Source organism: Bufo gargarizans, chromosome 3, assembly GCF_014858855.1.
Source record: "Bufo gargarizans isolate SCDJY-AF-19 chromosome 3, ASM1485885v1, whole genome shotgun sequence".
Classification (NCBI taxonomy): Eukaryota; Metazoa; Chordata; class Amphibia; order Anura; family Bufonidae; genus Bufo; species Bufo gargarizans.
In genome coordinates this window covers 434,739,503-434,761,839 of record NC_058082.1, presented here as the reverse complement: position 1 = coordinate 434,761,839, position 22,337 = coordinate 434,739,503, and the positions used below count along the sequence as shown (strand labels likewise).

The window sequence follows — 22,337 nt, the reverse complement described above, 5'->3', positions numbered from 1 at the left end:
GGCCGTGCTGATTAACAGGGCGCCAATCACTGATGCTCAACCAAGCATGAACCAGAGAACCTTCACACTAGGAAGAGGATTTTGTGTTCCCTCCACACACAGTCATTTAGTTAATCATAACAAAACTAGAAAGAAATGCAATTTAAACTTCATGTGCAACAAATCTTAAAGTGGAGGAATTTACCAAGCCTTGCACTCCAGAATTCTGGCTTAAGAAAGTCACAGAGTACAGCTTTGTGACTTTTTGGGCTTAGTTGCACAAAAATGTAGCTTTTTTTTTTTTTTTTTTTTTTTTTTTTTTTTTTTTTGCATTTTTACACCGTTCACTCTAGTTTTAAAAAGTGCTTGGGTATTGTTACCCCGTTGAGCTGGTTTAAATTAACCCTCCGGTTCAAGAAAAATAATTCACATTAACTGGGGAGTGAACAGAACTGCACATGGACGTCATCCGTATTTTATGCGGACTGCAAAAAACTGAAAAAGCCATACAAGTTGTGTGCAAGAGGCCTTATTCTGTTTCCCGATATCACAAGGTCCCTTTTCCAATTTTCTCAGGCAATTTCCAGGAAAGAACGAATTCCTTCCTGACAAGCCGCTGCTTGTCAGTAAAGGAGACCGCTGCATTTACATACATTGATCTCCTCCCCAGTATGGGGAGGAGCGATCGCTAATGCCATGCAGACTGGTTGTTTGCCAGCAGCTGTTCTTTACTCAGCACGATCTGCTGCCATCAAACGGCGATTTTTGTGACTGCATGAATGATTTGATTACCTGATGAACAAGCTTTTCGCTCGTTCATTGGGTGATCGGCAGCAACTTTAAGCCCCTTTCACACGAGAGAGTTTTCTGCACGGGTGCAATGCGTGATGCGAACGCATTGCGCCCGCACTGAATCCGGACCCATTAATTTCAATGGGGCTGTGTACATGAGTGTTTTTCACTCATCACTTGTGCGTTGCGTGAAAAAGCAGCAAGCTCTATATTGTGCGTTTTTCACGCAGCCCTGGCCCCATAGAAGCGAATGGGGCTTCAGTGAAAAACGCATTGCATCCGGAAGCAAGTGCAGACGCAATGCGTTTTTCACTGATGGTTGCTAAGAGATGTTGTTTGTAAACCTTCAGCTTTTTATCACGCGTGTGAAAAACGCATCAAAATGCATTGCACCCGCGCGGAAAAAACTGAACAACTGAACGCAATCGCAGACAAAACTGACTGAACTTCCTTGCAAAGTGGTGCAAGTTTCAATGAAAGAATTCGGACCTAATCCTTATTGCTCGTGTAAAAGAGGCCTTACACTGCCAGATAATTGCTAATGAGCGTTGCTATGAGCGCTTGTTAGCAGAGAATCGGTCAGTGTAAGGGACCCTTTAGGCTCTGTTCGCACTTGTGCATGTTCCTTTTCCACGGTTTCTATATTGAATAAGTATCTGCTTAATATAGGGATCTGCGAAACAATGAAATCTCCTGGGCTATTGAAGATTCCACTGAAGCATTTGCTGGACTTTCCAAGCTACATACACTGTAAGTGGCAAATACCCCATGAGGCAGCTTACTGTCCCAGTAACACACCAGTAAGTAATCCGCCATTCAGTCATCTGATTCTAGGCTGCTTTCTTCTGTAACCTGATTCCCTGCAGTAGTGATCTATCTTTTTATTATACCATTATCGGCCTCTCCCCTGCATACTGAGCTGGCGGATAAATGAGTGCCTTCAGTGTTATCTTGTTTTCGCGTATTAATTAATTCTAGGCTAATTTCCTAAGAACCTCCTTGTTTTTCTAGTTCAACTTCATTACCAAACATACATTGGAATAGTAAATGTATTGCTAATTTGGTGGTTTAAGTACTGTAGGTTTCTATTGGTCAATGCATTACAGAGCAGTATATTTAGAGGACAAGCTCATTTTACTTTTTTCTTTTTCTTTTCCCCTCTCAGTGTTTTGCAAGGAAACAAGATTAAATCTATCACGAAAAAAGCTTTCACTGGTTTGGATTCGCTGCAGAACCTGTAAGTATTTGCAGTAGCCGATGAAACAAAAAATACACTAAAAGAGTTCAAGAGGGGCCTGGACGTATTTCTGGAGCGTAATAATATTACCGGCTATAGCTACTAGAGAGGGGTCGTTGATCCAGGGAGTTATTCTGATTGCCTGATTGGAGTCGGGGAGGAATTTTTTATTCCCCTAAAGTGGGGAAAATTGGCTCACAGTTTTGTTTTTTTGTTTTTTAAATAACCTCCTCTCAATCAACTTGCAGGAAACAGGCTGAACTGGATGGACAAATGTCTTTTTTCAGCCTTATAAACTGTTACTAATGGAGGAAAACCAGAAATATTGTTCAGATGAACTAAAGCCTGTATTACACCTGCCAGTTTTTCAGCAGATGATCGCTAATGAACGTTTGTAGTAACACTCGTTAGCGATCATCTGGCAGTCTAATACTGCCACCGATTGCCTAATGAATGAGTGTTTACTCCACATCTTTTGACAGGTTAAAAAAATCATTGTTTGCAGGCGTCAGATTGTGGTGTCTAACCATGATCTGCTGGCAGACATGATTCAGTGTAGGGAGGAGCGAAGGCATAATGATCCCTCCTTCCTATACTGAGGAGGAGATTGCTGCATGTAATAGCAGCAGTCTCCTCTACTAGCGAGCAGGCGATTGATGGGAGGGAACGCTTCCTTCCCGACAATCGGCTGTTAAACCAGACTGTAATACAGCCTTGAAAACATTAAGCGCATCATCATTTACGTGTTACATCCAAATCGTAACTCTCTGTACATTTGATACGTTGTTACTAGTGGTTTGCGAAATAAACTGTCCTTGAGATTGCACAGATGCATGCTTTTATCTGTAATGATGGTTACAGATAATGTATACAGCTACTAATAAGCCTGTATCTCTGCAACCACAAGGGCCATTTACTACTTCAAACAATGGTAAGAATATGTCAGTGTAGAGATTGCCAACCATTGGTAATGGGAATGGGGCTGCATATCATTCAGTATTAGGTAGGTGGTTTGAAAGTGTGGTTTGTGTAGGGATAGTTATTTTATTTTTAATTTTTGTAATATATATTTTATTAGGGAAATTTGTGTATTTTTATTAGAAAGCAGTGTATAAAGTATCTCTTTAGCAACACTCTGACTGAGCTTTGCTAAGAGAGAGCCTGTCTTCAGGACACTAAAGTTAAACACTGTATGTTTAACATACAGAAGCAGGCTTCTTAGCATGCCTCTTATCTCCCTACCCTAACCCTGCCTCTTTACATGTGCCCTACGAAAGTCCTGCACTGTCCCTGCCTCTCTGACTGACTGCTGGCAGTTCTGCCCATTTCAATTTTCCCTGCACTTCCTTGCTATTTACTGAGTGCAGATAAAAGTGAAAACTACGCTGCAGCCATCAGCACTTACAGTAGATAGACAGCATAGTACATGGTAGATAAAAGAGCATAGTGCACTTACTGTCAGCGCTGATTACTGCAGTCCTTCAGCAACACAGTGGGAAGATGGAGAGTAGCAGGGTTGCAACGCCATCGCTGATTGCTGCAGTCCTGCACTTACTGAGGCTAGTTTCAGACTAGCGGCAAGGAACTCCCGACAGGCTGTTCCTGTGGGTGAACAGCCTGTCGGATCTTTGCTGCCTCTAGTGCAGGCATGCCCCCGAGCTACCACTCCTGCCCCATTGACTATAATGGGGGAGGGCCTGAATTTGGGAGGCAACACAGCAAACATGCAGAGAGGCGGCCGGAATAAAACTACAACATGTAGTCAATGGGGCCAGAGCTTTAGTCCGGGGGCACGCATGCACTAGCGGCAGCATGGATCCGACAGGCTGTTCACTTGCTGGAACAGCCTGCCAGAGTTCCTTGCCGCTAGTGTGAAAGTAGCCTAAAAGAAGCACAAATTAGCAGAGCTGCCATCAGCCAATGCTGTCAACAAATGAGATGGGCATGGTCAGTTCAGAATTTTGATAGGGGCACGAGTAGTGAGGCAGGGGCTGAGTAGGTAAATAGGAGGCATGTTGGGAAGCCATCCTCTGTGTGTCGGCTTGGCCATCTTCAGTGTACAGTATACATTGAAGATAGGCTCTCCTTAGCAATACTCAGAGAAATGTTAAGGAGACACTACAATACTACTACTACTACTACAATACTGCAGACACGAAAGTGTATGTGTTTGTTACTCACATGTAGTTTCCGTGTCAGAGAGATGAGGGTGACACAAAGCTCAGCAGCAGGGATACACAAATACTTATGCTGACTGTGCAGCTGTCTTTGCATCCCAATATATCAGGAGAGTTGGATCATTTGACCCATTTGGTACTCCAAAAAGTAGAAGAGTTAGAGAGGTGACCATCTATGCGTGTGGCTCTTTCCATTGAAGTTTATCAGAGATGTAAACTGGTAAGACTCATAACCTTCAATGGGGAGAGCCACGTGCGTGCTTGGTCTTTGGAGTGGTGAGGTGGGAGTTCTGGAAGTGGAATATACCGTGAATGTGTCAGCTGCTAATACCCCTTTAGGCTTTATTGTGGCCCCAAGAGTTGATAGAAAGGTTGTATACCCTGCTTGACAGGCATTTTTTAAATAAATAATACAAAGATTTCTCTAGTAAAGTATTAAAATCTTTGTCCCTATGCAATATTAAGAAATACATGATTTGACAGTTACATTTAATGTTATTGCTGATGGGTGTTGTTGAAGCGTGTCTGATAAGTGTTCTGAACGAATGAGCAGAATTGTTTAGATAAAGATCATTAGACTATCATACAATCTGTGCGCCAAATTATTGATAATGAACTCCATCTGGTCCTGGTCATCCATAATGTTAAAACCATCCGCCTAATATTGTGTATTCTGACACTTTTCCGTCATTCTTTTTTGATAATTAATGCCATAATTCGTTCCCTTCCTGATCCTTTGGTGCCTATAAGGGTGCCTTCACACACTGCGGATTTTGTTGCAGAAAATTCTGTTTCCAAAAATCGGTCCCATTCACCTGTATGGGGCTTGCAGAAATCCATGTGCTGGCTACGCCATTGAAGTGAATTGAACTGATTTTGAGTCTCGAAAAATTCTACCACATTATCCACCACGTGTGAAGGCGCCCTAAGGCCTCTTTCACACGGGCGTCATATTTTTGGCCCGGATAAGAGGCGTGTGCGTTGCGGGAAAATGCGCGATTTTTCTGCGCGAGTGCAAAACATTGTCATGCGTTGCACTCGCGTGAGAAAAATCGCGCATGTTTGGTACCCAAACCCGAACTTCTTCACAGAAGTTCGGGCTTGAGATTGATGTTCTGAAGATTGTATTATTTTCCCTTATAACATGGTTATAAGGGAAAATAATAGCATTCTGAATACAGAATGCATAGTAAAACAGCGCTAGAGGGGTTAAAAAAATAAAATAAAAATTATTTAACTCACCTTAGTCCACTTGATCGCAAAGCCGGCATCTCCTTGTGTCTCCTCTGCGCTGAACAGGACCTGGGGTGAGCATTAAATAGAGGTTAAGGACCTTTGATGACGTCACTCCGGTCATCACATGGTACGTCACATGATCTTTTACCATGGTGATTCACCATGGTAAAAGACCATGTGATGACCGGAGTGACGTCATCAAAGGTCCTTAACCTCTATTTAATGCTCACCCCAGGTCCTGTTCAGCGCAGAGGAGACACAAGGAGATGCCGGCTTTGCGATCAAGTGGACTAAGGTGAGTTAAATAATTTTTTATTTATTTTTTTTTAACCCCTCTAGCGCTGTTTTACTATGCATTCTGTATTCAGAATGCTATTATTTTCCCTTATAACCATGTTATAAGGGAAAATAATAATGATCGGGTCTCCAGCCCGATCGTCTCCTAGCAACCGTGCGTGAAAATCGCAGCGCATCCGTACTTGCTTGCGGATGCTATGCGATTTTCACGCTTCCCATTCACTTCTATGGGGCCTGCGTCGCGTGAAAATCGGACAATATAGAGCATGCTGCGATTTTCACTCAACGCACAAGTGATGCGTGAAAATCACCGCTCATGTGCACAGCCCCATACAAATGAATGGGTCAGGATTCAGTGCGGGTGCAATACGTTCACCGCACGCATCGCACCCGCACGGAAAACTCGCCCGTGTGAAAGGGGCCTAACACTGTTGCCAATTCACCAGTCGTCTTTGGTTCACTTTTTGGATGCTCTGACCCAGTGATCTAGCGGTCACCTATTTGGCCTCTGTCAGTCATCCAGGTTCTTTACGGTTGATTTTTCCTGAATCCAGCACATCAACTTAAAGAAGTGACTGTTCAATTGCTGCCTAATACTGTATATGCTACCCTATCACAAGATCATCATTATTACTCACTTTACCACACGGTGTCACTCTGTTCACCTATTAGCAGATGTGCAGGGGTTTTGGCGATTTTTACCTTTAGGGCTCATGCACACAAACCTTTTTTTTTTTTTTTTTTTTTCGCATCCGATCCGCATTTTGTGTGGATTGGATGCGGACCCATTCACTTTAAAGGGGTGGCAAAAGATGCATACCGCAAATCAGATTCCGGTCGTGTGCATGAGCCCCTAATGTGATGGTTGATTGGTGTATATATTTAATTATTCACAGATGATCTATGGTCTCCGTGGCATATTGTGTTTTCATACCACGTTTTATAAGTAAGGTGTTTATTACATTTGGCAGCTAAAGTGTAGTTCTTTTTCTATACTGCGCATAATAGAAGGCAGATGGAAATGATAAAAATCTACCATGTTATTTGGCAGTCGAGGGAGCCCCAGTGTTACTGTCTTGTGTATTAGACTCCTGCCATGCATCATTACAGGCTGACAATGTGAAATCTCTATGAAATACACTAGGGTCAACAAGCCTTTCACTTAATCATGTGCCTTTGGCTTGTACAGATCATTTGGAAAAAAAACATAAGGGGAAATCTCGTATAAATTCCATGCTGCTATCACGTTGGGCAAAGGCCAAATTCCATTGATATAGTGATGGCGAGTCCACAAACTGGACCGTATTTTACACACCTTGGTAGTACTGCTTGCTAAGGCCTAAGCTGCTCAGTGACATAGAAGGGCTGTCTCTTCTTAGATAACCCCTTTTAATATGGGAGCTGTCTGATGGGAAGCTGGAGCCTTTGCCCTACTAGTGAAATGAAGTATTAGGAATGAATGGCCGTCCATGTGATATGTGAACTCTTCATGTCTGCCTCATTGAGAGAGGTCCGTAGCAAATCCTATTGTTACTTCTTGCATATGACTTTGGAAGCACTTCCACAAATAATTTTATTCTCTGACTGGTTAGAAAGGTACATGTTGTAAACTGTAGTGAAGGAAATCTTTTTACCAGTGACTGTATTTGTGAGTTATAACCTCCCTTCTGATCCTTAGCTCTGCCTCTCTGACAGCATCTTATGGGTGGACAGAAAGACAGTTTCTGTATGTATTCCTATGAGAACCTCAATGTCAGTCTCATAGCAATGAATAGAGAAGTAACTGATTTAAAGGGGTTATCCCATCATAATGATCACTGTTAAATCTGTTAATGATTTGACAGTGATCATTTTTGTAAATATATTTGATTAACAAATTCCCACCGTTTAGGATAAAATTCATCCCAACTTACCTCATTGTTGTCATTCGGTCTCCCCTGGTTACGGCCGCCGCTCTCCTCCGGAATCCCGGTGGCCGCGCTTGCGCAGAAGACTCCTTCTTTTCTCCCGGCCGGGCCGCTTACTGTCCTGAACACGCACGCTGCCGCGCATGCGCAATAGTGACTTCTTCCTGGCCAGAATAGTACAGAGCCACTAATGCCGAAGTAAGTCACCATGGCGCATGCGCGGCGGCGTGCGCGTTCAGTCCAGTGCGCTGCCCGGCCGGGAGAAGACTTCAATCAAGATGAAGCCCGCCCCCAGCCAGAGAAGTGACTTGCGCGCTGGCAGCAGGTAAGTATGAAAAGGTGAAGTGGGATAACCCCTTTAATGTCCTGTGTCAGTAGCAGAGGCAGAGTATTGGTCACATGACACAGATAAGCATCAGAAGGAAGGTTATAACTCACAAATACAGTCACTGGGAAGAAGATTTCCTTCACTTCAATTTCCATCATACCTTTCTAACAGGTTAGAGAATACAATTTTCTTCCAAGTTTGCTATGTGGAATAAGTGAAGAAGCCTTACCATAAAGCTTACGGCTTCATGCACGCTGCGTCAGAGCCCTTTGTTTAGTCTGTACATGTGTAAACATATCCATAAGGATCTGTTCACCAGATGAGGCCTAAAGATTGTCCTTTTGGCCTTCATCAGGGTGATATGCCTGCTGTGCACTGAGCCATAGCTTGGTAGCAGAGGTCACCTTTTCATTGACTTCTGAAGTGATGCTGCACCAGACGGTAATATTCCTGCATGCTGTTCTGTTCCAGTCATACATAATTAATGGCTTAATAAACACAGATATGGATTTTCTGTTTGACATTTGCTCATTTCTCTTCACAGGGACTTGAGCAATAATGGGGTTATGTCTTTGCAAGATGACGCCTTTGCTCATATTAATCTCCAAGAGTTGTAAGTATTACAAGTTACATTGCTTGTTCTGCATGTGCACGCCGCAGATATAGTCAATATTAGGCTGAACATTTTATTTTTAAGACACTTGTAGTATCCACACTTATTCCAACCATAACCTGCACTTAGTTTTGTGGGCTCCATGGAATGATTTTCCCTTCAGTTTATCTCTGTGTGCGGGATTTTTCTTTTGAAGATATTTGTCCTGATGACTATGACAAAATAAGCTGCCAATTTGTGTCCCGTCTGATAACCTACTGTGTGACTTTTCTACAGAATCCTAAACACAAGCAATTTGCTTTGTGACTGTCAGCTAAAGTGGTTTCCCCAGTGGCTAATTGACCACGGATTGCAGAATTCTGTAAATGTGAGCTGTGCCCACCCTGATTGGCTGTCCGGCCGTTCTCTGCTCAGCGTGGATTCTGGAGACTTTGTCTGCGGTTTGTATCTCATTTCACTACTTTTATCACTGGAACTTTAGAAATGGCGCCACTCCACTTCTACGAACTTGTAGAATTTTATGCTTGTGTTGTAGTTCTTTCTTGGCCATCTTTTTGCTGCATTTGTGAAACGGATACAGCTTTATGTTACAGCTTCTAAGTGAAAACTGTACTGGTCTTTATTGGCTATATACTGTATTCACAAAAAGAATGAGAATTTGTCTCAAGTACAATATATTTACATGCACGAGCCAACCACTAACCTATGGGCTATTGGAACAATGCAGGAACGAACGGCAGTGACATACAGAGCTTTTCCAGTTAGTATGGTGTGTGTCTACTATCAGGGATTGATTTGTATATCCATCTTATTTGGGGCTCAGTATTCAAATTGTCAGCACTGCAAGATTTTATCCTTTGGAAAGACTTTTTAAAACTGCTTGGTCTGATCTGACAGTGACTTGCCAACAACATTTTAAACTAGAAAAAGATGCTTTAAAGTTTGCCTTTTGGTCTCTGTTGGGTTGAATGTAGGCGTGTGGATATGTCTGATTTGGGCATCCCGAAAACAGACACTGCAAAATACAGCGTGCTGACAGCCCTGGCAAGAGAACAAGTATTGCTGCTGCTATTAACGGGTCCATGCAACTTTAAACATTTTTTAACAGACCTCACAGAGTGGCCGGACCAGCGGTGGTGATCATACTTACCTGGTCCCTGCCACTGAGTTTCCTGCTCCATGGCCGCCTCCACAGGTCCTACGTCTCAGAGTCAACATGCTGTTGATGTAGTTCACATGACCTCTGCAGCCAATCACTAGCCACAGCGCAGTGACTTTTCACCCATGCAGCATGTGACCCAGTGACATACCACATGGGTGACAGGTCACCGTTGCAGCCATTGATTGGCTGCAGTTGTCACGTGACCTCCTTTGAAAGGATGTTTGTTGAAACTTGAGACTTGAGACCCAGGGAGGTGGCCGTAGAGCAATGGAGCCTAGCAGCGGGGACCAGGTAAGTATAATCTCCACCGTAGGTCCAGCTACTCTGAGGTCTGTTAAAAATAGTTTAAAGTTATATAACTCCTTTTTAAATGTGTTGTCTGATCAACAAAAAAAGGCTGGGAAACTGTTTAAAAGAAAGAGGAAAAAAAAAATAACTCTCCTATTGAATGCTTCTCCGTTCCAGCGCTAAAGCTCCCGTTCCCGGTGGATTGGAAGTGATGGCATCCCATCCATGGTCGCATGCACTTCTACAGGCAGTCACTTTGTCCCTGCACGGCACATGACTACAGAGCCTCTGGGGTCACATGCTGCTTGGGGACATATCACACAGAGGCCAGTGAATGGCTGCAGCAGTCCACATTACCACGGACAGGACACCATGGCTTCCACTCCGCCAGGGTCAAGAGCCTTTACACTAGAATGGATTCAATAGATTTATTTTTCTTCTTAATTTCAATAGTTTCCCTGCCATTTCAAAATGTTTTGGGTGGTTGGGCAACCCCCTTAGATACAATAATTCATAAGGAATTGAGAGAAGTTTATTGACCGCTCCTGTCTTTTTTAAATAAAATACGACGGAAAGGTTACACATACAGTTTACATCCACTGAAATGGACACCTGACATTACTGTCTGTCTAAACAAAGTATATAAACAGTGCTTTGAGTGTTACCTCTGTTAATTTGTACTTAAAGTAACTTTTTTTTTTTTAAGATAATTATCCGAAACCACAAATCAAAGTTCACCCGGAAACAACCGTGGCACTGAAAGGAATGAATGTGACTCTCACATGTGCCGCAGTCAGTAGCAGTGACACTCCCATGTCTACAGCGTGGAGGAAAGACAGTGAAATCTTGTACGATGGAAAGGTGGAAACCTTTGCCAGATATCAGAAACATGGGGCTGAGCTAGTGGAGTATACAACAGTTTTGCACCTCTTCAATGTGAACTTTACAGATGAAGGAAAATACCAATGCGTCATCACCAACCACTTTGGCTCCAATTATTCCAGTAAAGCTAAACTCACGGTTAATGGTAAGCACTGGGTTAATACAATGAACAATTACTGTAAAATAATTTCAATGAACAATGCATTTCAGACTTTATTTTTTCCTATACAGAAGTCTGTGTTAAAATATCTGGGAAAAACCCCACACCCAGATCATGCTGTGATTTAAAAAAAAAAAACGCCCAGGGAGCAAAAAATGCAAAAGAATTGTAATCAAAAGTCTGTCAACCCTATAGTTGCTTAGAATAAAAAATTATATACCTTTTTTCGCCCATTTCTCCAGTTCCGTTCTCTGTGGCACTGGTCCAGTACCCCTGCTGCTGTTTGTTTACAGACAGGAGCAGTGATGTTTGGCACAAGTGATCGCTGAAGCCAATCACTGCCATAATAGTAATGGGTGAATATAAAATTTTTAAAGCAGTTTTAGGGGTTCAAAATTTTTAAAGCATACCTAACCTGTCAACAAAATTTGCACTAATCAATAGTACATTGTGTGTACATGAGGAATGACTTATAGGAGAATCTACTTCCTAATTTTATCACCCTTAGGGCTCATGCACACGACAGTATTTTGCGTTCAGTATACTGGACGTTTTTTTAGTTCAGTATGCGGAACATATACTGAACCATTCATTTCAATGGTTCAGCAAAAAATACTGAAGTGTCTCCGTGTGCATTCCGTTTCAGTATTTCCGTGCCGTGAAAAGATAGAACATGTCCTATTCTTGTCCGCAAATCACGGTGCTTGGCTCCATTCAAGTCAATGGGTCCGCAAAAAAAACGGAACACATACGGAAATGCATCCATATGTCTTCCGTATCTGTTCGGTTTTTGCTGAACCATCTATTGAAAATGTTATGGCCAGCCCAATTTTTTCTATGTAATTACTGTATATGGCATACGGAAAGGAAACGGAACAGCGGATCTGTAAAAAACGGACCGCAAAACACTGAAAAAGCAATACTATCGTGTGCATGAGCCCTTACTCAGAAGCAGCCCCAGGACTATGGAGCACATTACAGAGAAGTACTGACCTGTATGGTTGTGAATATAGCACTTGGCATGAGAAAGAAACTGTCTAGCTGTGCGTTCTGTCTGTGTGTCACTCCTGCCAACTCATCCCCGTAACCCCTCTCCATAGACTTGTATGGGATGATGTAATCTGATCGGTCAGTAAGCAGCAGCCATCCAAGATGGATTTCTAATGATTTTGAAAGACAAAGTCATTTTAAAAAAGGGTGGGAGGGGGGAGGCTGATAACCCGAGAATATGCCATATTTCTTTGATAACATATATTAAAAAATTTCTTATGGTAGTGTGTACTATTGATTTGTGCAAAGTTGTGTGGCTTTAAATTGCAGTGGAGGACAGTAATGACGCTCATCATGCCATGACTGATTTACTATGGTAAAGACTATTTTCTTCAGTTTCATCGGTTATTGGAAAGACATAAAAAAAAAGTCCATTTACATAAAAAATCATTTGTAGCCATCACATTGCATTATGTAAAAAGTAGATGTTCAGCTGACGATTTATTTTTTCAGACTATAAGACGCACTTAACCATAAGACAACAGGAAATTAGAAAATAAATATGTTCTAATTAAAACTTCCCTGGCAGTCTAATGAAGTGTCAATGTCACTAACTTTAACAGTCCAGGGTAGAGTGGGTTAATAGTTTACAGTCACCTCCTGTTAATCCTAATGTCATCTTTACACTATTGAAACAAACAGCAATATAATGGGAGTATCAACATCAGAAGTTAGAGTACAGTACAATACAGTACGGTGTAGTCCTATTTTGTGATCGCTCTGTCTCCTCTCATGCTTACACCGATCACACAGATCAGTGCTGAGCGGGGAGAGAGAGAGAGGTGTGCACACAGCTCTTTCATTGATGATCATTAAGGAAGCAGTCAGGGAGGTCTGGCACTGCTGGAGCACCTTGACTGCGGACTTTAAGACATGGGCACTTTTCATCAAGCTCCTCCTGCTCTATAACTTGCTGCCTGACATTCATTTGCATAAAATCTAGATTTGAGCTATGCTGAGGGGTCAGAGTTAGAATTTTGTAAGTACAAGTCATACTTCTTAATTCCCATTAATTCTGTAATTTTTTTTTCTCATGTTCTTTTTAACAGAAATGCCCTCCTTTCTTAAAACTCCAATGGACTTGACAATCCGCACTGGTGCCATGGCACGTCTAGAGTGTGCAGCAGAAGGTCACCCAACTCCACAAATTGCGTGGCAGAAAGATGGAGGAACAGATTTTCCTGCAGCCCGAGAGCGTCGCATGCATGTTATGCCAGAAGATGAGGTCCTGTTCATTGTCAATGTCAAAATTGAGGATATGGGGCTCTATAGCTGCTCAGCACAAAATGCGGCAGGCAGCATATCGACCAATGTCACACTGACTGTATTAGGTACTGTTTTATGTTTTCTTTAATTGTTACTCGTAGAGATGGGCAAATCAGTTTGGTTTTGCCAGTTTACATGGTTCCTGGCCAATAAAATACAAATAATTGACTAACCTTTTAACTGAGATTATTAGAAATCAAATTTCAAACCTGGTATATTGATTTACAGTTGCATCTTAATGGCCTGAGCCTCTGATTATAGTATCTCTAGGTCTCTTCGGACCTTCTCTCTATAAATGAACAGACACCTTAAAGGGGTTGTCCGAGTTATGAAAAAAAAATAATATAGCACTGAAAATCTGATATATAACTGAGCTAAGCAAGTTTTATGCAAAAGAATAATAATAAAAAAAATATATAATTTCCCTGGTTCTTTTATGGCCCTTTGTTTACATGCAATAAAAACAATCTCTGCCCCCCCCCCCCCCCCCCCCCCCACTCCCCCTCCTCTGCTAAGGGAGTGAATAAAAGAGCTGCCCTGAGTGACAGGTCTGCCTGCTGGGAGAATCAGCAGCATGTTGTATGTGTAGAACTACAAGTCCCAGCTGTATAATGATACTGCTAAGGGAGTGGATACAAGAGCTGCCCTGAGTGACATGTCTGCCTGCTGGGAGACTCTGCAGTGTGTTGTATGTGTAGAACTACAAGTCCCAGCTGTATAATGACACTGCTAATACACATAGGATCTTCCCTCTACCTTCTTGTGCAATGCTCTCTCTAGTACGTCGGCTCCAGTGCGCAGCATTGTCTCCTCACTGCCTGCAGAGCTGTGCAGCTGAAGGGGTTAAGAATCCTAGCAGAGAGTAGACGGCAGTGAAGAGGGGGCGTGGCCAGCACAGTGACGTCTGGTTTACAGGCTTTTAAACGACCTTTATCAGAGCAGGGAGAGAAGCTGACATCACAGGTCATGTGACCCTCAGTCAAATCTGAGAAACCAGCCACTGGCGATAAAGTGAGTGAATTGGAAAGCTGTTACATTTGCTTAGTTAGGAACATAGAAAGAACAAAAAAATAACTCGGATAACCCCTTTAAGGCTGTATTAGACAGCACAATATGGCAGACGATTATCCTCCCTGCAATCACCTGCTTGCTAGCGGAGGAGACCGCTGCTATTACATGCAGCGATCTCTGCAGCTGGACGTGCTGTACAGTTGTTTGCTGGCGGCAGATCGTAATTAGACACCACAATCTGCCGCCTGCAAACAATAGTTTTTTTTTTTTTACTTTTCAAAAGAGTTGAATTGCCTAATGAACGATCGTTTGCTCATTTTCCGGTGGCAGTATTACACTGCAAGAAGATTTTAACAGAATATCTATTTATATATTACTTGTCAGCATCATCCATTAAGCCCCTTTCTGGGATCAGGATATTGATACGTCATCAATATCCATTCAGTGGTAGTCCAACTCTCAGCATCTTCGCCAGTCAGCTTTTTGAAGAGGCCGCAACTCTTTATTAATAACATCGGACTGTCTACCCGCCCACCGTCTACTTAGTAGTAGCAGTGCAAGACATTGCATCTTCACTGCATTCAAGTGAGCGGGACGAAGCTCTGCTCTCCTGCACCGTCGCTGCTAAGTATTAACCTAAACCCAGTCCTTTTTTGTGCTCCTTCCTGGTCTAATAGACATACCTTTTACTTTACAATTCGTACCCGCATCTTTGAGGGAAAAAGAGCTCTCTAATTCGGAATGCAGATTAGTGCACAGAGGGTAGAACTGTGTCCGTTGGTGCACCATCACATTCTCCTCCCAGCACCTCCCAGTTATTGGATTGGCTGGGCCAGGTTCCCCTGCATCTTTAAGCATGACACTGACAATCCGACAACTGTGGGAGGCGCCGTCAGGAAAATGCAGTAGCGCTCTGGTGCTCCAAAGGACACATCCCTGCCCTCAGTACATTGAATATTGCTAGCAGGGTTTTTTTTCCCTTCTGCTTCTCACAGTAGACCCGAAACTGTAATATGCTAGCCTAAAAAGATTTTGCTAATACTAAGAAAACCTTTTTCAGTCTGAGGCTACTCTTCTGGTGTTGCCGTGTGTGAATGATGTACTGAGTTAGGAGAGGCTTGTAGACAACCTGCAGTACTTTCATCATCTTCCCAGAGCATATATGAATGATGAGGACTGACTTGCAGGCTGTCACGCTACAGTTCCTCCTTTGTACACACTGGCATCTCTTTTATGTTCATGTTTATGTGCTTGATTCTTGTACAGCTACATTAAAGATTTGGCTGCTGTTGTATATTGTTAAGTCATTTTGCTCATTTTATATGCCCCCTTTAGCTGTAAATGTCTAACCAGTGATGCTGATTAGAATTATGCGATGTGTTCTGTCTTTCAGAAACTCCTACTTTTATGAGACCCTTGGAGGACCGAACAGTTGCCCGTGGGGAGACTGCTGTATTGCAGTGTATAGCAGGAGGAAGCCCAGCTCCTCGCTTGAACTGGACTAAAGATGATGGACCACTGATGGTAACAGAGCGGCACTTCTTTGCTGCTGCAAATCAGCTTCTCATTATTGTTGATGCAGGCCCTGAGGATGCTGGAAAATACACATGCAGCATGTCTAACACACTTGGAACTGAGCGGGGTCACATCAACCTGTATGTCTTGTCTTCACCAAACTGTGATTCCTCACAAACAATCATGGGCTATGACGAAGATGGCTGGACTACTGTTGGCATTGTCATCATTGTGGTTGTCTGCTGTGTCGTGGGGACGTCATTGGTCTGGGTGATTGTTATATACCACATGAGAAGAAAAAGTGAGGATTACAGCATAACCAATACTGGTAAGTCTTCAATGGTTTAACCTTTACTTTGGTTCATAGCTTATTGACGCAAGCTGTGGTGTGCATTGGTACCTCACTGGTTTCCAGGATTGACCAGCAGGGTTCTCATTAATTCATAAGTTGTTTCTTAAAGGAGGATGAACAACATAGATGGGAACTAAGAGTGATTAGGGCCAGTAACTGCTTCTGCTAGGAATCATGTCAGAATCTGCCCATTAGGCCTCATGCACACGACTGCTCAGTTTTTTTGCGGTCTGAAAATCGCGAATCCTCAAAAAACTGAAGTCGTCTGTGTGCCTTCCGCAATTTCGCGGAACAGAACGTGCAGCTAATTGTAGCAATGCCTATTCTTGTCCGCCAAACGGACAAGAATAGGACATGTTATATTTTTTTGCGGGGCAACGGATGCGGACAGCACACAGAGTGCTGTCCGCATCTTTTGCGGCCCTATTGAAGTGAATGGGTCCGCATCCGAGCCGCAAAAACTGCGGCTCGGATGCGGACCAAAACGGTCGTGTGCATGAGGCCTAATGGAGACATTTTCATGCATACTAATGGAAAAGTCAATTTTGCCATGTTGTAAGTACCATACTTTAAAGCTGAGTACTATTCCTTCTCATAAAGATAGAAAGAAAATTGAAAATGATAAAAAACACACTTCATGCCTCAGACTGCTTTACACCTTTAAATTATGTACACTGGGAAGCTGATGTGATGAATTGATTTGTACAGCTAACCACAAAGCACGCTGCCAAGTAAGACTAGGGAATACTCAAAAACATTATCTTGAAAAGTAAAATTCAGATACGATTTTGCGGTGAAATCTTTTTAGTCTGATATGTTCAGTTCATCGCTGTGAACATGCACACATGATTTCCCAGAGGTCCCACGTCTAGGTCACAGGGTCCGACTGATTACACAGGTTTTATCATTTGCCAAAAATAGATATTATTGAATGATTCTTTCCATAAACGAACGTGTAGAGTTTCATGTATGAAAAATATGGGGCAATTTTTTTATGAGGGGAAGCCAGTTGTTTTTGAATCTCTGTTGCCATAATTTGTGCTAAATGTATCAAGTGTTGCATTTGTTTGGTACATTTGCACATATGTAAAGCTGCACCAAGCTTTCAACAAAATGTGCATTAATCAGTAGTACAGTTTGTACGTGAGGAATAACATGAATTCTGGCCATTATATAACTTGTGTCTGTCATTTGTATTGCTCTGTGCTTGCTGAATATTTGGTTTGCAGTTCTCTCAGACATGGTAGCTGGAAAATAGCTGCCATTCACTGCACACACAGAAAGTAGAGGGAAGTCTCCTACTTAACTGTCTTACAGTCACGCAGGAGCAGCTGGATAATAGAAGTCATTACAGAGAAGTACTGACCTGTATTTTTGTGTATGAAGCACTTGTAATGGAGCTATAAGCTGCCTATGTAGCTGTGCAGTCCTGCTGGTCTGTGTTTGCCTCCTCAGCTCCCGCTAACTCCTCCCCCACCTCTCTCCATAGAGTTGCATAGTCTGCTGCACAGATGATTCATTCTGGAGTGGAAAAACACATATTTCAAAGTGAAAAGTAATTGGAGGAGGGGGGAGCTTATAAACAGCTGATAACAGGAGAACTAGACATTTCTCCCTGATAAAACATATTGCAAAGTTTTGTGCTGTTGCTTGTACTATTGATTTATGCACATTTAGTCACTATTTAAACCCCTTTTTATTTTTTATTTTTCTAGAGATGTTACGCCAGTTTTTGTACTCCATTCTACTACTTTAGTAACTTTTTTTTGTAGCTTTCACCCAATTACTGTAGTTAACCCTGCCCATTCGTGCACCCTGTTTGGCTGGCAGCAAACATTCTTTGTTCTGTCAGAATTCTGGGGCAAATAAAATTATAAATTCTCACTACAACAGTAAAAGGTAACTTTGGTAACCACTTGATTTGGGTCCATTTATGAAGCAATCTAGTAAATGTTTTTTGCATATTGCAACATAAATTTCTTTGTAACATTGCTAATTTTTGTTTGGGCATTTCCACTACAATTACCCACAAATTGGTAAATCAGAGGTGAGAGCAATGGCCAAAGACTGATCATTATATTTATTTTACTTACAGAGATATTTCCATTATTGGCAGCCATTTTTGTAAAAGTGACATTAGGAAGTGCAGCCACATTTGTTGTGAATTGAAGTGTCTTCTTAGAAATGAAAAATTGGTTGTCATTTTGTCAAGTTTAATAACAGAGACAATTTTACCATCAACCACTGATGAGACAATATGGCTGCACTACATGTTGTTACCTGCAAATGACCACCGAAAGTTTCACACTGACCTAAAGGTTCCTTGTCCACAGCCTTCTGCCTAGTGGATCTAATTATAAGTCAGTCATATCTGTCCTGAATTCTTTAGAAACTGTAATCGTGAACGGAGAAAACTGGATCATTATGTCTGTCCTAACTCCAACCCTAAAGGGGGTTTGTCGGAGACTGGACAAAAATTTGCAGGGGAGTGGACAATGGAGAAAAAGTTAAATGCTTTGTGACAGCGTCCACTGATTCCCGACCTTTTACACAATGTATTGGCCCTTGTGAATTTTTCTCCAGTCTCAGGCAACTCCTTTAAAGGGAACCTGTGGATATTTGATTATAATTTAACTAATTATATACAATCATTAACTACTAAAAAGTGCCTTAGATGTATTCACTTACTGGTGTGACAGATGGTTACCTCATAATATACATACAAAGATGCCGCATGCCTAATGAGCTGATTTGAGTCCAGCGTGATGTCATTGAGTCAAGCGTATATTTAATTCAGAGCTATAGCCACTCCCCTGCCCACCTGCTGCTAATTCATATGGAAAATAACTGTCAATCAGCAGTAGGTGGGCTGGGAGAGTCAGGCGCTCATGAATGTTCAGGACTCATCATTATGAGCTGGAGCTTTTCAATACAAGATGTTGGCAGATTGACTGGGTCGATTAAAGAAATTGACCCAGCATTTTGCTAAGAGAATCGGTCACTTATTTATGTTGCCCTTAGTTAGGACACCATAAAACTGGTGACAGGTTCCCTTTAAGAGATACAGATCCTACAAAGGGATAATGATCCACATGCAAGTAAGAAGAAACACCTGCTCAAGATTTGACTTTACTGCCATTTGTATGGGTTTACAACAGCTTGGGGTCCACTGGCAGGGGGATGGTTGTCTAACGTGATTTATTAATACACGGGGCATTTTACGTTTTGATTGGGGATCCTTTTTCAGTGGTATATTTACAACTGGAGCCTTCACTTTTAGAATTTACAAACAATGGCTGACCAATTATTGATCCTTAAGGTGCCCTATTTATATTCGGTACATGTTGGCTGGAGGGGGCCTGCTGGGGGAAGAGGGATCAGACACATTTGGTTTCAGGTGTTGGAGGTGTCTGGCATTGGCTTATTCCCTTTGAGCTGAGCTGACCGTACAAGTCTGTGGGGTGAGGATGGGGAATAGCTAAAGTGTATGGGCAGCTTAACAGGGTATTCTGGTTGTTAGACGTTATGCCCTATCCACAGGATAGGGGATGACTATCAGATCGGTGGGGGTCCTGCCGCTGGGATCCCCACCGATCACAAGAATGGAGGCCCTGCAGCCCCCTGAAATGAACAGAGCGGCCCGTGGCTGCTCCATTAATTTCTATGGGAGTTCTGGAGATAGTCGAGCACGGCACTCTGCTGTCTCTGGAATTCCCGTAGAAATTGAGTGGCTGCACACATGCTCGACCAGCTGCTCAGTTCATGTCAGAGGGGCTGCAGGGATACAAGGCCCCCGTTCTCGTGATCGGTGGTTGTCCAGCGGTAGGATCCTTGCCAATCTAATAGCTATCTCCTATCCTGTGTATAGGGGATAACAACCAGAATACACATTTAAAGGGAACCTGTCACCAGTTTTATGGTGTCCTAACTAAGGGCAACATAAATAAGTGACTGATTCTCTTAGCAAAATGCTAACACTTTCTTTAATTGACCCAGTCAATCTGGCAACATCTTGTATTGAAAAGCTCCAGCTCATAATGATGAGTAATGAATATTCACGAGCTCCTGACTCTCCCTGCCTACCTGCTGCTGATTGACAGTTATTTTCCATATGAATCAGCAGCTGGTGGGCAGGGGAGTGGCTATAGCTCTGAATTAAAAAAACGCTGGACTCACTGACATCACGCTGGACTCAAATCGGCTCATTAGCATGTGGCATCTTTGTGTATATATTATGAGGTAACCATCTGTCACACCAGTAAGTGAATACAACTAAGGCACTTTTTAGTAGTTAATGATTGTATATAATAAGTTAGATTATAATCAAATATCCACATGACAGGTTCCCTTCAAGCTAGCTTAAGAAAGGTGACCAATCTGATTAGAATTTAAACATTGGTGTACTTCTGTGGAAGGTCTTTACTACTCTACATCCCATTGATCTAATTGGCCAATCTTTGGATGATTTGTTAGTTTTTCTATTCTAGTCTTTTTTTACTTCCTGTATGTTAAAGGGGGTCTCTGGGCAGTTTTTTTTTATTATCCGGAGCAGTGTGAATATTAACTTTTATTCTGTCAGATTTTGCTCCTGCAAATGCACAGGAGGCGGAGCTTCAATGTGAAGTGCACTCTGCTTTGAGCTGCTTCATAACCCCTCCCCTCTGCTCATAGTGACAGCTGTAGCATCCATCCAGGAGACCACTACAGTTGTCACACGTTTCCTTTAATTGTCTCATTTCTTCTCTGCAGAGGACATGAATCTGCCTGCGGACATCCCCAGCTACCTGTCCTCCCAAGGAACCCTGTCTGAGCCTCCAGAGGGATATAGTAACTCCGAGGCGGGCAGCCATCAGCAACTCATGCCGCCTGCCAGTAGCTGTGTTCATAAGGGGACAGATGGTAAGTACATTGTACCCCAAAAACTGCTTCATTTGCACCTTTTAAAACTAAATATGTTTCCTTTGGTCTGCCAGGCTTAATATATGTTAAACGTGAAAAGCTTTTGATTTTATGTGGGATTGGAAAGCTTTATGAAGACTTGAGAAGAAAAAAAAAAGGTTATTTGAATGGCCCCCGGGGCTGTAAATTTCCATGGTGATTTACCTGTTATAACTCAAGCACTGCTTTTCCCTGCACGGTCGCCCTGACCACCTGCTGTGCAGGGGAATGCAACATGGCCCCAATGAAATACACTATATCTGGGGCCCCGTTAATCTCAGGATTTTGGGTTCCCAGAGGTTGGACTCCCATCGGTCATTGTTATGGCCTATCCTAGCAATGTGCTGTCACTTTATAGGATGTGTATACTCTTTAAAGGGTTGGAACACGTGCAACCTACCCACAAGATCAGGGATAAGTGATTGATTGGTGCCCTCCACTGGGACCCACAGTGATCAGGAGACTGGGGATCCACAGATGCCAGTGGAGTGCCCTGTGATATGCATGCGTGACCACCGCTGCATTCCCTTCCATTGGACTGCTGCAAGTGCTGTCCTTAGCAGTCCCATAGAAGTGAATGGGGCAGTGGTCACACATACACCCCCCAAATCTATTCTCATGGGGCAGTTCTCCCTTCTCATGATCCCGTAGTTGGACCACCAGGGATCTGACGCTTATGCCCTATCCTAAGTGTTATTAGTGAGATAACCAATAATTTCCACTACACACTTATTATGATGGTCTATTGAGTTCATCTTGCTTTCTGTCCTGCGTCAAAGAAAGAGAACCGGCTATAAGCGAGCACTTCTCTCCGCTCATCCTAGAGATCGGTGGGGGTCTTAGCGCTCAGAACCCCAATGATCCAAACTTTTGATATGTCCCTATGACATCAAAAGTTTATTGAAAGTACAGTCCCCCTTTAATAACTAACTTTAGACATGGACATGAAGTGCACATTTTCATTAATTAAGAACATTTTAATAAAAAGCCTTAATGCATACATTTCTACTAACTAATAGACATTCATGTTTTGTTTTAGGCCTATTGCACACGACCGTAGGAGTCCCTTGCCCATGCTGCAGACCGCATATGCGGATCCGCAATACACGTGCACTGTTCCGTGTGCATTCTGCATCACTGATGCGGA

General features: G+C 42.6%; 1 protein-coding gene across 1 annotated transcript in view; it reads left to right on the top strand.

Annotated features, from left to right (window-relative positions):
- LRIG2 (leucine rich repeats and immunoglobulin like domains 2) overlaps positions 1-22,337 on the top strand; it is a 63,295-nt gene that overhangs the window by 32,372 nt on the left and 8,586 nt on the right. Inside the window, exons 9-16 of the mRNA XM_044283489.1 lie at positions 1,441-1,521; positions 1,937-2,008; positions 8,498-8,566; positions 8,843-9,006; positions 10,723-11,043; positions 13,158-13,439; positions 15,779-16,228; positions 21,002-21,151. Of these exons, the coding sequence (XP_044139424.1) occupies positions 1,441-1,521; positions 1,937-2,008; positions 8,498-8,566; positions 8,843-9,006; positions 10,723-11,043; positions 13,158-13,439; positions 15,779-16,228; positions 21,002-21,151 (1,589 nt within the window). The remainder of the gene's footprint in view (positions 1-1,440; positions 1,522-1,936; positions 2,009-8,497; positions 8,567-8,842; positions 9,007-10,722; positions 11,044-13,157; positions 13,440-15,778; positions 16,229-21,001; positions 21,152-22,337) is intronic.